Below are 21,898 nucleotides of genomic sequence, written 5' to 3' on the forward strand. Positions count from 1 at the left end.
GCCTCCGCGGCTAGGGCTGTAGACACAATCGCTCCTAAACGCCCTCTCCGCCGCAGAGACCGCCCGGCGCCCTGGTTTAATCAGGATCTCCGGGCACTGAAGCGGGTCAGGAGACGGCTAGAGTGCAAATGGAGAAAGGACCCAACGGATTTTAACTGGATAGCTGTCAAGGTCGCTACTAACCTTTACCTGGCTAAGGTAAAGGCTGCCAGTCGATCATACTTCGCTAACCAGATAAGCGAGGCATCCAATCAGCAGGCGGAGTTATTCCGTATAGTACACGACCTATCCGGAATTGGTCTGGGTGATGGGCCTCCCCCTAGTTTTTCGCCGGACCAATTTGCAGCATTTTTTAAAGCTAAAGTGGAGGCCATCTGCCGGGACCTCTCTCCTTTTTTGAATACAGTGAGTCGAGCTGAGATGTCCAGCGCTCCATCTTGCCCGGTGATTTTTGACTCTTTTCAGCCTGTCACGCCTGACTCTGTGGCCAGGGCGATTGATTGCTCCCGTGCCACCACCTCCTCTTTGGACCCTTGCCCGGCCTGGCTAATCAAAGCAGCCAGGCCTTTAACAATGGAATGGGCCACGGCAATAATTAATGGGTCTCTCCTTGAGGGCAGATTTCCATCTGCCCTGAAGGACACACTCATTAGGCCCATTAGGAAGAAACCTAGTTTGGCGGTGGATGAAATTGGCAATTATAGACCCGTTGCCAATATTTCTTTCATGAGCAAAGTGGTGGAGAGGGTGGTGGCCGATCAGCTTCATGCGCTCCTGGATGAAACAGATGCCCTGGATCCATTTCAGTCGGGGTTCAGGCCGCGCAATTGGTACAGAAACGGCATTGGTCGCCCTGTGTGATGACCTACTGAGGGTGGCCAACAGGGGAAAAGTGTCCCTGCTGGTCCTCCTTGATATCTCAGCGGCCTTCGATACCATTGACCACGGTATCCTCCTGGGGAGGCTCTCCGAGTTGGGAATAGGTGGCCTGGCATTGGCCTGGCTCCGTTCCTTCTTGGAGGACCGTCCCCAGAGAGTGCAACTTGGGGAGAGTGTCTCAGCCCCATGGAGCCTCAATTGTGGGGTTCCACAGGGGTCGATTATCTCCCCAATGCTGTTTAACATCTACATGAGGCTGCTGGGTGGGGTCATCAGGGGGTGTGGAGCCTTGTGTCATCAGTATACGGATAACACTCAGCTCTACATCTCCTTTTTGACAACTGCAGGAGATGCCGTTCTGTGCCTTCAGCGCTGCCTGGAGGCTGTACTGCAATGGATGCAGGAGAACGGGCTAAGGCTGAACATGGACAAGACAGAGGTACTGAGGTTGATGAGACTGTATTGTCCATAATGTAGTTTTTCATCCCCTAGAGAGCTGTGCAGACTAGTTTTGCACACCTTTGTTTTATGTAACATAAATAAAATACAGTCCCAGAAGGCTGCTGCAAATATCCAGTTTCAGCCAGTTCATATCTACAAGTATATAGCTTCCTTTCTGGAGCTGTGTTTGGCACTCAGTGAGAACATAATTCATTCTCCACCTGCACATATATATTTGCTTTGCAGACATGGACTCATCTGGAAAAGGATTATCAGGAACTCACACGGCAGCTGGAGACAATTGAAACTAGCATGCCTAGTGTTGGTTTGGTAGAGGAGTCTGAGGAGAGGCTTACCGATCGAATTGCACTTTATCAGGTATTGCTGATGATCCCATTCTAATTACTGATTTATTATCGAGCAGCATAAAGAATCCAGCAGTTCCCTAGAGATTGTACATGCCTGTATTAATAGCTGTTTCCTCTACGATATGAATGTTGCTACTCCCTGTACCCCCTCTGTAGCATTCAGAAGAGGAGTCCTGGTGGATCAGAGCAAATATGTGGCTTGGGATGGGAAAGAAGCAGATGTTCAGATGTAGTTGAAGTCTAGCATCCATCACTTAACAGCCATTGTAGTTAATGGTGAGGGATGGTGAGATGTGCTGTTCAGCAAGATGCAGGTGATGGTCGATGTTCCCTAACCATCATAGCAGCAATTGACTTTTCCGTTCCAGAGTTGAAGCTTAAACTACTAGAGTAGCAGTAGTTTTGTTCTTACCAAGCACATAGCCCACAATTAGAGCCTAGATTATGCACTCTCTTTGATTGGCAAGGACTCCATTGACATCGAGTTTCTTTGCCATGGATAAGCAATACGTTTGACCAGCTTTAATTTTTTGAAAATATTTAAAATATACTAGTTTAATATGATTATGTACTAGTTTAATATGGTAGTCTAATATGCGAGGGGATGTGGTGGAGCTGCGGGTTAAACCGCAGAAGCCTCTGTGCTGCAGGGTCAGAAGACCAGCAGTCATAAGATTGAATCCATGCGACAGAGTTTAGCTCCCGTCGCTTGTCCCATCTCCTGCCAACCTACCAGTTTGAAAGCATGTAAAAATGTAAGTAGATAAATAGGTACTACCACAGTGGGAAGGTAATGCCGTTCTGTGTCTAGTCCTGCTGGCCATGTAAACTGTCTTTGGACAAACGCTAGATCTACAGCTTGGAAATGGGAAACAGGGTCGGACACGACTGCACTAAATGTCAAGGGGAACCTTTACCTTTACCTAGTTTGATATGATACCATTGATTGTATTTTGCTTTGCGACCTGTACATTACAGTAGGTTAGAAATAGTTTAATTAATAAATAAGACAGGGTCATATTAATTTTTTGCTACCAAAAACACATTCGGGCTTATTTTCAGGGGACATTTTATTTTTTTTTCATGGACAACAATCTGCATTTATTTAAATACAGTCATGTCATCTTCTTCTGGTTGCTGCACAATGGTGGAGGGTGGGGTTTCACTTGACTGGGGCTTATTTTGGGGGTAGGGCTTATATTACGGTCATCCTGAAAAATCATACCAGTACTTATTTTCAGGTTAGGTCTTATTTTCAGGGAAACAGGGTATAAATTAATAAATGGGAGCTGTTTCCTAAGCATTCTGTATCCGTAGGATGGGATTCTGTTCTAGGCTTACTGAGCAGCAAAGCGAGAGAAGGCGGCCCTGCTCAGGTGATAGATAGGTTGTCAGTATGGATCCCCCCATCCACCAGTCGTTTCGGAAAGAAAAAGAAAATACACAGCATAGTACTACATATCTAACAAATGTCTAGTTTACCTTTCAGAGGTCAGGACTAGTGAGGCAGTCACCTGTGACATCAGATCAGAGGAGTATAGAATAAATATGACTATATGGCCGTGGGATCTGCTCTACATCTTCTAAGCTAACCTGTTTCCCTCGGGCACAGTGCTGCTGTTCTCTTGTCAGTGATTCAGTTTCCAGTCTGGTCAGCTTTTGTACATCAGATTGGGTATGCAGGGAACACCCCTGTCTTGTCTATGCCTCAGGCACCAAAATGTTTCAAGCCAATCTTCTCAGAGGTATATTGAACCAAGAGATTCCATTTAATTGTCTTGGCTAACAGGCAGTGATAGAAATGACCTCCAAGATTGTCTTATCTGTTGTCCCATCTAAGTTCAGTGGCCTCACCATATCTAGTGGCAACAACGTGCACCTAGGCACATATGAACACCAGTTGCACTAGACACAGAACATCCAGTGTATCTTTCTAAAGCTCTAAATGACTCTAAATGGCTGGTTTTAAGATCTGTGACCCACCAGTGACCTTCTTATTTCTGTATAAATGTCCATCAGCGGAAGATGCATGGTGACAAATAAAATGTGTTAGTGGTTGTTGTAGGTTTTTCGAGCTGTTTGGCCATATTCCGAAGGTTTTTCTTCCTAACGTTTCATCAGTCTCTGTGGCTGGCATCTTCAGATGACAGGAGCTAGAACTCTGTCTGTATTCTGGTGTAGCCTGTGGGATAGTTGAGTATTTGTAGCTCTGGTATCAGCTTTTTGCCCTTTTCAGGAGATTGGGTGATTATGGTGATCAGGGTATTTTTAGTTATGGGTGTCTTGTTGTGATAATGGGGGGGGGGGATGGTCTGTTACTGTGATTGATGGGTATTGTTAGCTAGTCTTTTATGTGCAATGATCACCAGTCCTTGTGGCTGGGTAGAGTTCATTGACTTTTTGCAGGCTGTATTTTTCAGTGCTGGGAGCAAGGCTTTGTTGAGTTTTAGACTTTCTTCTTTTTAGTGGGAGCTCTGCTGGTGTTTGTGGATTTCAATGGCTTCCCTGTATAGTCTAACATAATGATTGCTGGTATTTTGAAATAAGATTTCATTTCTAGTTTGTTTCAGGGCATATTCAGCTACTGCCGATTTTTCCGGTTGTTTTAGTCTGCAGTGTCTTTCATGTTCTTTGATTCTGGTTTGGATGCTTCATTTTGTGGTCCCAATATATACCTGGCCATAACTGCAAGGTATCCAGTATACTCCTGCAGTGTTGAGGGGATCCCTTTTGTCCTTTGCTGACCGTAACATTTGTTCTATTTTTATGGTGGGCCTGAATACTGTTTGTAGGTTGTGCTTTTTCAACAGTTTCCCCATGCAGTCCGTGTCTTCTTTTATGTATTGCAGAAATAAATGTTAGTCTTTAAGTACCACAAGAATCTTTTCTTTTCTTTTTTCTCTTTTCTGCAGTAGTCTAACGTGGCTACCCCTGTGGAATTAGATGCATGTCATAGTGCTGGTACTAATGTGGTGTGCATGCATGTGTGTGTGTGTGTGTGCATGCTTGAAAATGCTGGCAGAGGGATCAAAATTAATATTTTCACTGAGCATGAAAAATGTCTCTGAATCAAGTAAATGGCCAAGAACATTAGAATAGTGTCCTGTTTCCTTGTCAGGTTTTCTAGAGCAGTGGTCCCCAACCTTGGGCCTCCAGATGTTCTTGGAATACAACTCCGAGAAGCCCTCACCACCACCTCTGCTGGCCAGGATTTCTGGGAGTTGAAGTCCAAGAACATCTGGAGACCCAAGGTTGGGGACCACTGTTCTAGAGAACATTCTCTGCCTTAGTATGTCATTTGACCTTCTTATAAATATTTTGCATTGATAGATGTGGAAGCCAGAAAGATCTTATAAAATATCATTTTTAACAATGACTTGTGGCCAGTGTTTTTTAATGATGTTATATCAACTGTTCATTAGATTTCCCAGTGTATTATAATAACAAAATGGTAACATACTCGCTGTCTTTCATTGTTACAGCATCTGAAATCTAGCCTTACAGAACACCAACCAAAACTCTACCAACTATTGGAGGATGGAAAAAGATTACTGTTTTCGGTTACCTGTTTGGAACTGGAAACTCAGCTAAACCAGGTGGGGGAGCATTGGCTAAACAATACCAGCAAAGTAGCCAAGGAACTGCACAGACTGGAAACTATTCTTAAACATTGGACAAGGTAGTACTAATGAAATTGACTGTGGGTAGGCTTGCCTGTTCAGTGTTTTATATTTTATCAATCAAATGTTGCCCTAAATAAGTTCATTTATTTCATTTGAGTCCTGTGAAAGAGTGTCCAGGAAATTAATGCTGTATTCCTTTGAAGGAATGCAGCATAAATTAGTTAGAATTTGCTCTCTTTTCCAGAGCAGTTTTGCTTACTGTGCTATTTGTTAAGCATACTTATCTATTGAGATTTTATGGTTGTGTTTGTGATGCAAACAGAGTAACTCCTGAAGGTGAATTGCCTCAAGTTAAAAATACAGTGTTGACATTATTTGTTGTATCCTGAGCTGTGAAATTTGGTACACAGCAGTTAGTATCCACACTGGTTTCTTAACTTGAGCCAGTTCACCTCCAAAATATATGGTGTTTGCATTTTTATTGTGAGCTGTTTATTTGTTTGTTGGCCACCTTTCTATTGATTGGGGGGGTTCAAGGTGCCTCGCAATTTTAAAAGTATAGAATTAAAAACAAAATAAATTATACATCAGATAGGTTTATGTAAAACCTTTAAACCTTTACAAAATTAATATCTGTTCTATCTAAAGAGGGAGATTTTGTAGGGGAATTTTAAACATGAAACTCATGAGATAATAATATTGCTAGATATTTGAAGCTCAGAGGGTAATCCGTCATCTAAAAATTGTTCTCATGAATGTCTTTAATCTTTTAAAAGATATCAAACTGAGTCTGCTGAACTGATGCATTGGCTCCAGTCAGCAATGGATCGTCTGGAGTTCTGGACTCAGCAATCAGTTACAGTCCCTCAAGAACTGGAAATGGTCCGAGATCACTTAAATGCCTTTCTAGTAAGTCTGGATATGAATCTCAATCAGCTTTCTATTTCTGGTCACTAGCTGAATATAACAACATGTAACCATACTTTAACCATTTTTCAATATCAAGAAGGGATGGTTTTAACTGCTCCTGCTACCCATTAAAAGTCAAGGAGTTTTTGTTACAAAAGAAAGTTAAAAACAATGTATTCTACAATATACCGATTTGTGTTTCCTTTTAATCAAAGAGCAGTAGAGACTGATTATCAGAACAAATCTATTATTTTCAGGCACAACAGAGTTATTACTCTATTAGATGGAATTTCTATTCTAACAAGACTTCTGGAATGCCTATAATAGAAAAATAATTTGATTTGAAAAGCACGTTCATTCATTTTACAGACAAGCCACTTTCATTGTTAAACATGGTTATGTCAACTAGTTACACTAAGTGACAACTGTTTCAGGAATTTTCGAAAGAGATTGATGCCAAATCATCACAGAAGTCCATTGTCCTGAGCACTGGAAATCAGCTACTCCGACTAAAGAAGGTAGATGTTGCATCTTTACGGGCAGGACTGTCACAGATTGACAACCAGTGGACAGAGCTCCTCACACGGATTCCTGTGGTGCAAGAAAAACTGCATCAGGTGAGGCAGATGCTGGGATGTTACCTTTAAATCCATAACATTTGCCAGATAGGTTAGTTGTTCATATGTGAAAATATTGGTGATTGAAATCAGATAGGTTCTTCACATTATTTAAAGATGAGACTCCAGTACACTAATGGTGTTTTATTTTAAAACCCATCACCAATACTAAAGTATATGTATTCAGATCTCTCTATTTTAAGAATACTGTTCATAAAACTGTCTATGCTGATGTCCATGTTCCTAGCTCCCTGACTCTGGCTCACCATACAAGAAGTGATCACCTGTAAGTTTATGGCACAACTATACCAACACAAAAGCTTCTACTGGGAGCTTTTGTGTTGGCATGGTTATGACAGCCTTGGAGATTTAGCATGATACTAAAGACTGGTCTGGTCTCTGGGTGTCTGTGAATTTCATTGTATGGGTATACTGTGTATACACTTACAATGACAATAAATAAATAAATAAATAAATAAATAAATAAATACATACATACATACATACATACATACATTTTGCTTGCAGTAGTTATTGTTTGCACCAACATTAAATTTCCATGTCATTCCTGAATATGGAGGCAGTGAGAGACAATAATCAGCTCCTGCTAAAATAAGTTGGCACTGGCCAGAAAAACCTATACAGTACATGTTGTAGCATGTAATAAAGAGCTTTGTAGTAATTCCTTCCCTATCAGATGTATACATTGTCACAATCAAGGACTATTCTGTTTTCCCAGCTCAGTCCTAATAGTTTGTAAATGTTACCAAAACAGTTTAGGAACACACCATATGAAAGTAGATACCATATTGTTCGGTAGTGCAACCAAGCAATTCCATTATAACATATTTACTTGTAAGATATGTGATATATTGTCTGTACTCTAGACATACTTTCAACTATAACCACAGCCATATGAAGATTGGTGTCATCATTATAAAATCACAAGAAATTGTACCATTCTAGGTGACACCAACGTATACATTCAAATATTCATAACATATTGCAGTAACTTGTTTGTTCCACATATGTCTGCATGTGTCTTAGTAAAAGTACAGAGGTTTTATGGCATGATAAAATGAGACACGCTTTCACAGTTCTTATTACTTGGATTTCATTGGTATAATTTTTTTTTGCAGCTGCAAATGGACAAGCTTCCTTCTCGCCATGCTATCATGGAAGTGATGAGCTGGATTTCACTGATGGAAACCATCATTGCAGAGGATGAGGAAAGCATTAAAAATGTAGTAGGACACAAAACTATTCAAGATTATCTTCAGAGATATAAGGTGATTAATTAGTGATGGTTGGAAAGTCTGCTGAGGATCTGCCCAGAGATGTAAAAACTGATTGTGAAATCTGCAGTACCTTGTAATTATTTCTGCAAGGCTCTGAATCAAGGGGATAGTTTTTGGTCAGTGCCTTGGGGCCCCCTTTGAGGAAGACTGACACAAGGTCTCCTATAGCATCGTATTCCCAAATCTACTATGTAGAGTTTAGGCAGCCTCCCCCTCCCCCAAATAATCCGTGAAGTGGATATGGGGCTTGTAGAAGGATGGAAGAAGGGGTGACAATTGCTGCTTGATTCTCTTCTTCCTAACAGCTGAATCCCAGAATGCACCACCAGTGGAAGGTACCCTTCCATTCATGGATGGACAACTTTAGATCCAATCCTGTTTATTATCTGCATCAGCTCTTTGGGACTAGAGTAACTGTATCTTTGTTACTGCTAATTATTATTATTCTTTTGTGCTGTTAAATTGATTCTGACTCATGGTGATACTTTCCAGGGTTTCCTAAGTATACAGAACACAGAAGTGGTTTATCATTCTCTTCTTCTGAAGCACTTCTTCAAAGAGCCATATTTTAAAAAATATGCTACTTAGATGTAACAACAGTACTTTTGAAAAAACCTTTAAGTAGAATCATAAGTTTCCTATTGAAAAATGAATAGTTGATTTGCTAAAATAAATATTTCCTCTCTCTCTCTCTCTCTCTCTCTCTCTGTTTTCCACCAGGGTTTTAAGATAGATGTGAATTGTAAACAGTTAACAGTGGATTTTGTTAACCAATCAGTATTACAAATCAGCAGTCAAGATGTGGAGAGTAAACGTAGTGACAAGACTGATTTTGCAGAACAGCTTGGAGTGATGAACAGGCGTTGGCAGGTCCTTCAGGGACTGATAACAGAAAAGGTAAAAAAAGAAGGAGCTTAACATAGTTTATTTCTTTTTCATGATGGAGGCATTGATACCGTAGCAGTTTGATACATTGTTGAACTCCAGGAAGATCCATATATCTTGAGCTCTGATGCTGCTAACTTGTTTATGCCAATGAATTGTATTATTGTAAATGGATAGCAGATGAAAATTGCTCGTATTTTGAATTAGTCTTGTAGAGAAGTGTTACCAGTGGAAGCTGAGGATGAGGGAGGGGCTTCAGAACTGGAAAGCACAATTAATTGGATTCTCCCCCCACCAGCCCTGAATGCCCCATTTCTGTTGCTTTGTAATACTGAATCCCAAAACTTGGCTCTTCAGCATTTCAATAAAGGACTGCATCTGTGGACAGTGCATGCTCCCTTGTCCTGCTAATAAACAAATAACCCTTATCAGAGAGGGAACCACACATGCATAGAAGTGGGTTTCTGTGCATAGTACCTCTAACTGGATTGGGAATTATCTGTGGCAAAGATGGTTTAACTACAGCTCCATCTACCAGGGATTAATGCTTATCAGGTCTTTAAAATAGGTAGACTCCCTTTCTCTGCACCAAGCAGTGTGATGGTTGTTCTTTGTTAAATTGAGCTTTACTTCTTTCTTGACAAGTGCATGGCTTGATATTAACCACCAACGTCATTATGAGCTTAATTAATTTATTTATTTATTTTATATCCCGCCTATCTGGTCGGTTAAGACCACTCTAGGCGGCTAACAGTATAAAATAGTATAAAAATTTTTTAAATAGAAGAAACCTTAGGAGAGGGAAGAAACAATAGGAGAGGGAGAGGCGAGGGCATCAGGAATTGTCTGGAGGGAAGGCCTGCCGAAACATCCATGTTTTTAGTTGATTTTTAAAGATACCCAGCGAGGGTGCCACGCGAATCTCAGGAGGTAGGTTGTTCCAAAGGCGAGGAGCCACCGCCGAGAAGGCCCGATTTCTTGTCTTTACCTTCCGGGCCTCCCTCGGCATTAGGCTCCTCAGCCTCACCTCCTGGCTCGCACGAGTGACACGGGTAGATCTTGGTGGGAGTAGGCGTTCCGCCAAGTATCGAGGCCCTAAACCGTTTAGGGCTTTGTACGTAAGCATCAGCACAGTACAGTACATTGTGCTGGGACAATGTACTGTACTGAGCTAGATCTAGACTAAGATGGTAGCAAAATCCATGGAGGAGAGGACAAGAGAGAACCACACACACTGCAGGGAGGCTAGTTTTGTTCTTATCATAATAAACTGTGTGAATGTGGTTACTTGTTTGTCCTGGAGTGGGTTATTCATAGACATAATCAGTGTCATTTGATGTCAGTTTTGAACTTGTGGAAATGCTACATTGTAGGAAAGCATGAATCAGTGCTGAAGTATTCTTCCAGTGCAACAATTAAGTTACCTTAGCTATATGAGTTATTTCATTTAACAAATATATATATATATTCAGATTCAGATGTTGGAAGGTTTTCTGGAATCCTGGACAGAATATGAAAATAACATTCAGTGTCTGAAAAGTTGGTTTGAAACTCAGGAGAGAAGACTGAAGGAACAACAGAGAATTGGAGACCAGGCCTCTGTTCAAAGTGCCTTGAAGGAATGCCAGGTACCCACAACAACATTTTTTTAAAAAAAAAGTGTAGTGCAGATAATCAGAATAGAGCTAACTGAATTATTGTGGTGTGGAAAAGAAAAAAGACAGTATTTTCTTCAATATCACTGCAGACTGGTACTTTTTCAATAATAGTAATACTGATAACTGTATGGGAACAGTTCCAAAAAATGGCTACCCTGTCCTTTATGAAATAAAGAGTGCCTTTTTTGCAAATGTCTTATTCCACACTACCAGAAGCCTTAGCATTAATTGAGAAAAAAATCTATCACAGGTAAGCCTGGGCATCTGGGTGCATCCTGCTTAGATTTGACCCCTCTTATTCCTCTCCATCATTTTTATTTGCTCAGGGACTCTGTCTTGTGAGCAGCATAAACTGCCAAAGAACCTGGACCAGTTCAGTTTTACCTTGGTCTAGTTCCACTATTATAACTTATTATGGCAACACATCCTGTGGATCACTCCCTTGCTATCAATAAAGCATCTGAATCTTTGACTTTGATCTAAATTCCAGACCACCCTGAAATCCCATAGACCTTTCTTGAGCTTCTCGTATGTGTCACTAGACTGAGATGACTGTTTTATCTCCTATTTTTTGAGGCAATAGATTTTCCTGTTGAATATTCCTTTAGATTAAAACATTCCAGATTTCTGTGGAGGGAAGGGAAGGATATATCTAGTAAAAAAAAGTTGATATAACAGCCTTAGAGGTGTGCATGTTTGTGTTTTTGGGCTTAAAACTCTCAAAATTCATGAGGAAGCCTGCACATTGGCCTTTCTTCATCATGATTTGTGATCTAAAAACACAAATGCGCATACCTCTGTAGAGAATTCTGAAATTTTCCAATTTATTTTTGAATGAGAGAAAATTGGCTCATATGTACATTTTTGGACCTCTGTGTCTGTGGTGCAGAGAAAGCTTAGTATATAGGAGACTCTCTCCATTTCCTTTCTTGATAAAACAGACAGTAGAAAGTTACTTTTGTGTACTATACATTGAGTGGTATTTAAGATAACGTAGTATCAAATATTCTGTGCAAAGGAAATTCAGTACAACCAAACAAGCATAATATTGTATCATATGCAGAGCACATGTCAAATGCTTGCAGTGCCACTTGTACAATGGTATGAACAATACAACTATGCTAGATAGAGATATTTACTCTTGCCACTAAGCAAACCTGCATAACATGCCATAAGCTAGGTATCTGATGAGTATTCCCATTCCTACATCAGCAAGATTTCCTAACTACCTGCAAGAATTAGACTTTCCTATTTATTTATTTCAGTTTTTCATCCATTGTTCTATGCAGAAGACTGCCAAATTCAAGTGCCCTATGCAGTGTATCGTGTATAGAAAATATGCCATTCTGTGCAGGAATCATAACAATCTTGTGGAGGCTAGTGCTGCTTCTGTCCTTCCTATATGAATCCTGAGCAAGAAAGATGCCATTCTATACAGTAAATCTTCCAGAGGGAATAAAATGACCGGAAAACTCCTGGGAAATCCCAAGAGATTTTCCATTATAGTTCTTTGGAAGAAAATCTTGGGCAGAAATATGTTGCCACAAGGGAAATAGAGTGTTTTCCCTCAGCTTCTCTCTAAGGGGCTACGAAATTCATATCCCTACCCCATACAGTGCAAGTTATTTATTATTTGTTTATTTACAATATTTTACCCTGTTTTTCTTCTATAAAAGCACCCAAGGCAGCTAACGTTATGTAAAACATAGTATTAAAAGCCAAAAACAATAAATTATTCAGATATTTTTAAAGAATTAAATGCACATTATATTTAAAATGTTAAGTAAAAACATTACTTTTATTACACTAAAGTGTAAATAAAACAATACTGTAAATAAAACAAGCAAACAAATAAATGTTTTTATGGCAGAAACAAAGAGAAAGAACAGCACATTAAAACAGTTTAAATGCAGTGATGTCAAAGTCATGGAAAAGAAGAGTTTCTAATAGCAAAAATAAAATAAAATAAAATAAGAAGCTATAGTCAGTTATAATATATTTTAAAACAGTCAATTTTATAAAATAGAATTTAGACGGGCTATGCTAGCTAGCTGGATAGATCAGTCAAGTAGAGCACTTAGCTATGGAACTAAGATCAGGAGTTGAATTCCACACTGTGCCTTGTATGAGTTTTGTATGAATTGTGCCTTAATTTCATTATATCAGTGTAATAAATCAAATTGGTTACATGCTGAAACCTTGAGATTTAATTTAGTATCCAACTGGCACGAGGCAAAACTCCAGAGTGTGACACAATCAATGGCCTTTGTAGATTAGTCAGGATCTTAGGTACGCATACAAATACTCCTTCCTTCCTTCCTTCCTTCCTTCCTTCCTTCCTTCCTAATTTTTATTTATATGCTACTTTTCTCCCAATTATGGGCAGCTCATAAGTACAGATAAACAAGAATACAACCATAATAAATTATAACACTAAAAAATTTAAATAATATTTGTTGAAACTGTTAGAACCCTTTAGAACATATTTAAAAAACACATAAAATAAGAATGATATCTTTAGACATTTCTGTCTGAAGTAACAAATTTAGAATCTTTATCCTCAGCTGTACTGATTGAGATTCAGTCCTCCTTAAATAGATAAGGGCAATCTCATTTTTCCACAACAAATCAGAAGCAAGCAGGATGTTTTAATTGAATTGAATTACATGTGAAATGAATTTATTTATTACGGTTGGGTCACCAGTTCATAAAACATATTATATGGCTAAAATATATAAAATGCAATTTTAAAAAGTATATAATCAGTTCATAAAACATATTATATGCTTAAAATACTGTATATAAAATTCAATTTAAAAAGTGTATGACAGATAATTAATTGTGAACTAGTTGTAATATATGGGAATAATCAAATACAACATTTTATAGCTACCCTTTGAACCATAGGATCATCTAGGGCAGACCTGGGTAAAGTGCAGCCCGAGGGCTCCTGTCCGGCCCGCGGACAGTTTTGAACATCAAAATCATTTATAGCTTTTTGTCTAAAGTTGATCAGTTGCTTATCTTTAACATACCACAAAAAACCTCTTTAGTATTTGTGAAGATTAACAAGTTTAAAATAAAAACAATAATAACATCACTGTTTCATTTTATTTTTAAGTAAAGTTGGTTCAGCCCCCGAACACAGTTCAGATTTTTCATGTGCCCCCCCTATAGAAATTAATTGCCCACCCCTGATCTAGGGCAAACTGGTTTGGACAAAGTCTTTGGAGTAGTCCTTCCTACATATTTGTAAACATTTGTAAACATTTCCTACCTTCAGTTGGGACCACAACATTTCTCTACGGTCGACTATAAACCACCCTCATGCTAAAACCAGTCAACCTGTGAACTCAGGAGACTATAAGAGAGTGCTGTGCCATTGCTGCTGCATAAAATTTTGCTGCAGAGCATGTAATAAGGGAGTCTTGATAGGAAAGAAGTAGCTTGATGTAAAATTCATTAGGTCTCCCTGGATATCTGAGAATGATTGGGCACAAGAGGTTAGTGCCTAGATCTCTAGAAAAGACAGTACAGTAAACATGACTTACAGTTTCCACTTGGCCAACATTACATGGACACAGGTAATCCGAAATAGGTATATGTTGAAATCTTCCCTCCATGAGCTTGGAGGGTAAAACATTAAGTCTCATTAATGTGAAGGGTCTTCTGGTCTTTATTGTCATTGTGGTAGTCAAACATGAAGATATTGTAAAGGCATTATTAGTAACAACACTGTATTGGCCTGACTGGCTCATATGCTCTTGAAGTTCTATGTCCCAGGTTCTTTGTTTGAGTGCTGCTTTAGCACCGACGTGCCCCATCGCCAAGAGAACATTGGTGGAAAAACCCAGTTGCCTTATTTCTTTTGGGAGTTGGAGTTTCCAGTCTGATTGAAAGGAGTAAAAAAGTGACATCTGTGCCAAGCCTTCTGAAGAGAAGATAAGCTTTAGCCAGTAATTAAACATTAGGACTTTGGCGTGTGCTCTTACGGCGATTAGGCCAGGCTCCAAACAAAGGGCTACATTAGGTAGCCCTTCATACAGGGGGGTTCAGTCAGAATAGATCTCAAAAAGTTGGTTTGAACTACCTCAAGAGAACGTTGGTCAGATAAGGCAAACAATTGGCACCCGTAGAGCATTTGAGCAACAACTTTAGCCTTGAAAACCTGAAAAATTGAGGGGATACGGTGACCCTTTGGTTGGTGTGAAAAAAATCTTGTCAATGCCACTGCACTTTATTAAACATTTAGTGCTGCATGCTTTATGTGGGGAGGCCAGAAACCTGAAGCATGAAAGATTATGCCCAAGTATTTGTAGCTGGAAACCTAATCTATGAGATGACCATTGATAACCCAATTGTGCTTCACTCTACTTCTACTGACCACATGAACTTTGGTCTTCTGGTAGTTAATTAGTAACTGCTCTCGATTACAGTAGGAAGAAAGCAGTCTTGAGAGTCTTCTCAGTCCTACACATGTTAATAAGAGTAGAAACACATCATCTGCATAAAGCAGCATTGATACATGATGTGAGTGCAGCTTGGTGGGGGGAGTCTTAGATAAATCGTCAACTATGTTATTAATATAGAAGTTAAACAAGGTGGGAGCCAGTATAGATCCCTGTTTAACCCCATTAAAAACTGGGATTGGATTGGATTGGATAGAACTCCAACTGGATTACAGAGGACTTTCAGGTGGCTATTTTCATACAGTCACCTCATTAGCAGAAGCAGCCATCTGTCTATGTTCATAGATTCAAATTTGGCCCAAGGTTTATTTCTTGGGATAAGATCGAAGGCGGACTTAAAATCAATAAAAGCTGCATACAAGGTGCCTCCTTGGGGGAGGAGTGTTTATGAGCTAGACGTTGTAGGATAAAGCCCTGATCCAAGGTGAACTTTCCTGACTTAAAGCAGAATGATTTTTATTTTTCCAATCTTATAATTCACCTAAGCAGGATGTTTTAGGTGAATTATAATATTGGAAAGATGAAAATCTTTTCTCTTCCAATATTTTTGGCTTTTATTTTGTTTTTCTCCTTTTATCTCAGCCCAATGACATTGAAAATATTATTTTTGGATTACAGCAATACAAATGTTTCTAATAATATTTACACCATTAACACATATGGGCTGCAATCCTATACAGTGGTGCCTCGCTTAACGAGCGCACCGTATAACGACGAAATCGCATAGCGATCCGCTTTTTTGGATCGATAATGCGATCGCTTACCGATGGCCCCTATGGCCGAAAATCGCTTTGCGAAGATCGGTAAGCGTTTCGCTTACCGATCTTCGCAAAACGAAGCCGCGGATCAGCTGTTCGGCGGTTTCAAAATGGCTGCCGGAAGCCCCAAATGGCCGCACGCAGCATTTTCGCGCCCTGCCCTCGCTTACCGAGAGTGCGAAAATGGCTGCCGGACCGGGATGCATCGCTGAACAGTGAGTTTTTGCCCATTTGGGCTTTCCCGTCCCGCTCAGCGATGTTTCGCCATAGCGAAGGTTAATCCGGAACGGATTAACCTCGCTATGCGAGGCACCACTGTATACACATATACTGGTATTAAAAGTGAGTAATATACTGTATTTGTGAAACTCTTCTGTCAATTTAGCACTATCACTATTCATGAGAATTTTTTAATGTTTTAAATATCTGAAAACATTATGTAGTTAAAATACATGTGAATCTACATTTCTTTCAGGAACTTGAGGATCAATTAAAAGTAAAGGAGAAGGAAGTTGAAAAAGTAGAACAGATAGGACTTTCCTTAATACAGAATAAAAAGGAAGAAGTCTGTGTTGCTGTCATGGATACACTTCAAAAACTTAACCATTCTTGGGCAAATTTGGATCACAGGGTAAGCAAGTATGAATGCATGAATAAAGATGTGAATGTTACAGTATTGAATTTTATGTCCGATGCAGTCTATGTTTTTTCCTCCCAAGACTCTGGTACGTTGCTTTATCACAGTGCATTCAAGATTCTTTTTAACACCACATTTCCTGAAATATCAACAAATATGTTTTCTTATTCAAGGAAATGATTAATTAATCATTTTACAACATAGCAGAATACATGGGCTATATCTTTCATACATGCTACTTGTTAAAAGAACTCCATGCTTAAATACTGATTATCCTTTGTAAAACGTGCAATTTCCTGGTACCAACAAAAAACTGATGTAAAACAAAAATAAGTTTTTTTTAAAAAAATCACTATATTATTCTGCACATTGTTATTTAAATAAGCATTTTATTGTTAAGTTTTAGACTTTAAGTTTAAATATAGTGATATGTGAAATAGTTACCTTCTCCTTAAAATTATTTAAACAGGCAGCAATTGTATTTGTAACTTTAATATTAATTGCATACTATTTCTTGTTTTTCATTTGGTTTTGTTTCATTTCGGTCAGGTTGGCCAGCTGAAAATATTATTGCAGTCTGTCTTTGATCAGTGGAGCATTTACAAAGCAGCTTATGAAGAACTGAATAGCTACCTGATGGAAGCCAGATATTCTCTGTCTCGCTTTCATCTCCTTACAGGTTCTTTGGAAGCAGTGAAAGTCCAAGTAGATAATTTGCAGGTAAGAAAGGGCACAAAATCATATCAATTTATCATGCCTAGTAAACGTCTAGAAGTTTGGCCAACTTGGTAAGGAAACTATGGTGCTTAAAATAAGTTTTAAATTGTGTCCAAACTATCTTTTACCATTCTTCATTTAGAAAGCAAGGTTAGGTAATACATCTATGGGGCCACCAAAATGCTTCTTAAAATGCAAATAACAAAAGAAGCCCTTTTGTCCTTCAGAACTCTTCAGAAGGCCAGACAACGCAGACCTTGTGAAACAGAAACGAAGGAGAAAAGTTCCAAGATTTATCCTAGGCAGACGTTATAGCTGTGGGAGCTGTAATCAAACTTCAAAATGGAGACTGTAGACTCAGAGAGCTAGCTAGATGTGTTGTGGTATCTGTTATACTTCTGGGAATGTAGAACCAGCTGCCTATAATCATTTCTGTAGAGAAGTGGCAGGCATTACCAATACCCAGTCTGATTAATGTTTCTAATACTTTTTTTAAAAAAGTTTAGTGTCCTAATAAAGATATTGAGCCTGTGTCGTGTAGACAACAGAGTGATGGGCTAAGGCTCAGGAGAGCTGAGTTTGGATCCCTTCTTAAATATCTCACATTCTAACTTGAAACCTCTGTAAGAGTTGCTAGGGATGGTACTTTCAGGGGAAAAAAGGGAATCCCAGTCCATAATTGATTGGGAACAATCTTTGTGGAGACAACCGCCATAGAGACTAATTTCCCCATGGTCCCTTGTGAATCACAGGGAATTCTTTTGATTTGCAAAGGAGCAGTGGTGCGTATTTCAGAAGATGGGAAGAAGCAGCTCAGGAACGGTGGGGAAGGTCATAGGGCTCCTATACCTCCTGCTGCTTGACAGCTCCCAGTTCCATGATTCAGCCTGGGTGATTCCTGCCAAATTATGGTACTGAGAAATCTTTTTCCTTCTAAGTCCCATCCCTAAGTGTCACTATAAGCTGGATGTGACTGGGCAGCACAGAACAACAACAGAGGTATTAGCCACCTCTTCTTTTTTATTATTTTTGGTTATGGATCACATAGCTACGTTTTGTTTTTATTCTTCATTCAGTGGTGCTTCAGGATTTCTCTACTTCATCACTAATATTATTTTAGTGCGTCTTTATGGACTGACGAGCTTGGCCTTCAAGATAAGCTTTAAAGTGAGTCTTTGCCCTGTAGGATTTCAATAAATTACACCTTTCTGCTTTTTTTTTTTTTCTGTATGTTCAGAACTTGCAGGATGAACTGGAAAAACAAGACCATAGCCTACAGAAATTTGGATCCGTGACTAACCAGTTATTGAAAGTGTGTCACCCACCTGTCATGGAAGGACTTAACAGTACTTTAAAAGAAATGAACCTGAGGTATGACAGTACTCCCTGGTGTATTTTTAAGTAAAATCTATAATGAAAATAACTTTATTCTTGAATAAATATAATGTCAAGCTGTTCTGGTAACTGTGAAATCAGCAAGAAAAAATTTTTTATTTATTGTGTTGGTCATAAAAAATCAACAGTTTCAAATGCTGGGCAAGAAATAGATACCCAAAGAAACAGACACCTATGTTCAGCTATGTTGTAAACCAAGTGAGTTAGGTTTCTGGCTGTGGAGCCAACGTTTAGGAGTTGAGTTCCCCAGAAAGAGCCAGCTTGTGTGACCTTGGGCAAGCTGCATGGCCTCAGGGTGCCCCCCAGAAAAAGGGAAGGGTAAACCACTTCTGAGTACTCTATACCCTGAAAAAAACCTGAAAAAAGAGTCAGAATTGACTTGAAGGCACACAATTATTATATTTTAAAACCATTCCTTGAATACATGTAACTAAGCATGCCAGGAAGAGGGCCAGTTGAAGCTTTCCTTTCGTGTAGTGCTAGTTTATTATATGCAGGGAGAGTAGTTACTGTTTTATTACCACTTTGTTTTGCTTTATTTTACATGGAAGATATGTTCAGAAACATGGACCTTCCATTTGTGATTTGAAGTAGTATAGTATAGAATTCAGATGCTTTTCTTTACATTTTATGTAATGTTTAGGTTCTTATTCCAATATCTTTGTTAAAGGTGACAAAACTATTTAAAATATCTTAAATGTCTCATCACGTCTGTTTCCATCACATGAAGAATGGTTTCAGAGAACAATCTGATGGTGAGCATAGTTCAGTTTCTTCTCCTGCTGCCCTCCCTGCAAAAATAACACATATTGTGAGAAATAATGATATGGTCTTTTTAAAATCCCGCTCAAAAGTCCTTCAGCTTTCTCTTTTCTAGGTTGTTAACCCTTTCCTTATAATTGCTAGGTGGAACAACCTTCTAGAAGAGATTGCAGAGCATTTACACTCTAGCAAAGGTCTTCTCCAACTCTGGCAGAAGTACAAAAGCTATTACACCCAGTGTTGTTCCACAGTTCAGCAGTATGAGGATCGAACAAATGAATTTTTGAAGGCTGCAACTAACAAGGACATTACTGATGATGAGGTCACTGCTTGGATTCATGATTGCAATGTGAGTACAGTAAACTGAAGACTCTGTTATTGTTGTACAGTATGAAACTCCATGTCATTGTTGTATAGCAAGGTTTCCAATGCTAAACAAGTAAAGATAATTGAAGCTAATGAAAGGCTTGCCTAGTTTGGAAAACAAGGTAGAGGTTAAAGTATTTACTGTATTAACCACCTGACCTTAACCCATCTCACTCTTTAGCCCATGATTAAACACTAAGGTCATTACCACTCAAAGACCAAGGACACCTTCTTTCTTATACTTGCCCTCTTTCCTTTTATCAAATTTGACCGCAAGGTTATCTAGAAGAAATAAAGAGCATTTCTTTCCATCCTAAAAACATATTTGAATGAGAGTCAATGTGATAAAATAGTTTATATTGCCCCTTTTCTTCTTTCAAGCCCCATGGGGCTTGGGAGGGGAACGTTTTGCTCCATGTCAAAAACTCTGAGATCATGACATGCCATGATCATGATACCCAGTGACAAAGTAAGCAAGTGTTGCCTCTATTGCTGCATTGCTCCCATAGATGCCATTTCATTATTCCCTGGCAGCTCTTCACTTATATGAAGGAAGTCAGCAGAGTTACAGACTGATATATGTAGTCACAGCCATGTTAGTCTTAAAGGTGCAATAAGAATTTGATTTGTGTGTATGTGTGTAGTGGTTTTGTTTGTGTTACACAAACTGTACATACTATTTCCTCTCAACACCTTTGACAACTACATGTATGCATGCATGAAAGACATGCATGACTGTACACACATTCTGTCCAGAGTCATGTACAGAATGGCTGGTGCACACTCTGGACCCTTTCTAGTGCACTTCTAGTATTTATTTACTAGCGTCCATATGAATCCCTCTCAGCAATTGATAGCTTTATACACTACAGAAATCAGCCATCAAAAATTGTGTGTGTGCCAGCCGATCACTATGACAGAGCTGAATGCTTGTTACCAATGCTTGTTACTGTTTTAATGACCACAACTTCTGCAGGATCTTCTCAAAGGAATGAAGACTGTTCAAGACTCTCTATTTGTTCTGCATGAACTGGGAGAACAGCTGAAACAACAGGTGGATACTTCTGCAGCTGCAGCTATCCAGTCTGGTCAGCTGTCTCTTAACCAGGCCTTATCTTCTTTAGAACAGGCTCTCAGCAGGCAGCAGTCTGTATTACAGGTATGAAGCCTTACATATCTTTTGGCGTCACACAGTTTTTCCTCCGTCCCTCCAAGGGACATAAATGATAGACTGTTGTGCTATCATTCTACCATATTTCGGAAATGATAACTGAATCCATAATTTGTGCAAAGGATATTATGTCTCCCAAAACCAGCACTTTTACCATATAATTGTAGTACAGTTTGATAACTGCCCTGCTGAATGACATATGAATGGTTCCTTGCCAGCTTCATCTGTAATGAATGTCACCTAAGCAATTATATTTGGCCTTCCCTTAGCATTTTACTCTTTTTCAATATAATTACAAAATTGTAGATGAGTTGTCAGAGCCTCAGTGGGAAGTCATAACTTCTTTACCTGGCCACTTGCAAAGATTATTCCTTCTTGCCAGAGCTGAAACTATGACCCTTCAGACACTTTTAGACTAACTTTCCTACCATCCTTAGCTATTAGCTATGTTGGCTAAGACTAATGGCACCTATAGGTAAAAAAAAATAAAAATAAAAATATGGAGGTTCAGAGTTGTCCATGCCAAGCTTTCTACAACTGCTAGACCATAGCCTCCAACAGCAAATTATTTAAGTTTGATTATCTTTGGTTAAATATATAACTAAAAAATAAACACAATATTCAAATTATGTTTCCTCTGTGACAACTACCTGCAAGGGAAAGAGGTGAAACAAAGAGCTTCCTCTTGACGTGGTGCAAACCATGTGCAAAGCATTACTTACCCACTAGCTGTTTGGGCAGGATGGGAGAAAGGAACAGACAGCTGTGAGGCAGGCTTTGTGTCTGTCTGGTCTGACTGCAAAATGGAGAGTCAAAGATATGCCATCAGAGCAGCAGCGCCCTCCCCCCGCCTCCTTGCTTCTGGCCTAGTCAAAAAGAGATGATGAAATTGGTTAGAACCAGTTCCTCAGGAGAGACCACAAACCTCAAACCATTCAATATGCA

General features: G+C 39.3%; 1 protein-coding gene and 1 long non-coding RNA gene across 12 annotated transcripts in view; one reads left to right on the forward strand and one right to left on the reverse strand.

Moving 5' to 3' along the window:
* Window positions 1-21,898, forward strand: part of SYNE1 (spectrin repeat containing nuclear envelope protein 1) — a 350,189-nt gene that overhangs the window by 246,734 nt on the left and 81,557 nt on the right. For all 11 annotated transcript variants that reach the window (XR_013540562.1, XM_072995212.2, XM_078383243.1 and 8 more), the window contains 12 exons: window positions 1,567-1,698; window positions 5,171-5,367; window positions 6,088-6,220; window positions 6,655-6,837; window positions 7,977-8,126; window positions 8,856-9,032; window positions 10,493-10,648; window positions 16,381-16,536; window positions 17,092-17,262; window positions 18,497-18,630; window positions 19,561-19,765; window positions 20,759-20,941. Coding sequence is in view for 10 of the 11 variants with exons in the window: in XM_072995212.2 (XP_072851313.2) it covers window positions 1,567-1,698; window positions 5,171-5,367; window positions 6,088-6,220; window positions 6,655-6,837; window positions 7,977-8,126; window positions 8,856-9,032; window positions 10,493-10,648; window positions 16,381-16,536; window positions 17,092-17,262; window positions 18,497-18,630; window positions 19,561-19,765; window positions 20,759-20,941 (1,977 nt within the window). In the remaining variant the exon portion in view is untranslated. The remainder of the gene's footprint in view (window positions 1-1,566; window positions 1,699-5,170; window positions 5,368-6,087; window positions 6,221-6,654; window positions 6,838-7,976; window positions 8,127-8,855; window positions 9,033-10,492; window positions 10,649-16,380; window positions 16,537-17,091; window positions 17,263-18,496; window positions 18,631-19,560; window positions 19,766-20,758; window positions 20,942-21,898) is intronic.
* On the reverse strand, window positions 19,239-21,794 carry LOC144585931 (uncharacterized). The gene is made up of 2 exons (XR_013540563.1): window positions 21,676-21,794; window positions 19,239-19,445 (listed from the first exon to the last, which is right to left on the reverse strand). It is a non-coding gene; the product is annotated as an uncharacterized LOC144585931 (long non-coding RNA).

The sequence above is a fragment of the Pogona vitticeps genome, chromosome 1, assembly GCF_051106095.1.
Source record: "Pogona vitticeps strain Pit_001003342236 chromosome 1, PviZW2.1, whole genome shotgun sequence".
Lineage (NCBI taxonomy): Eukaryota > Metazoa > Chordata > Lepidosauria > Squamata > Agamidae > Pogona > Pogona vitticeps.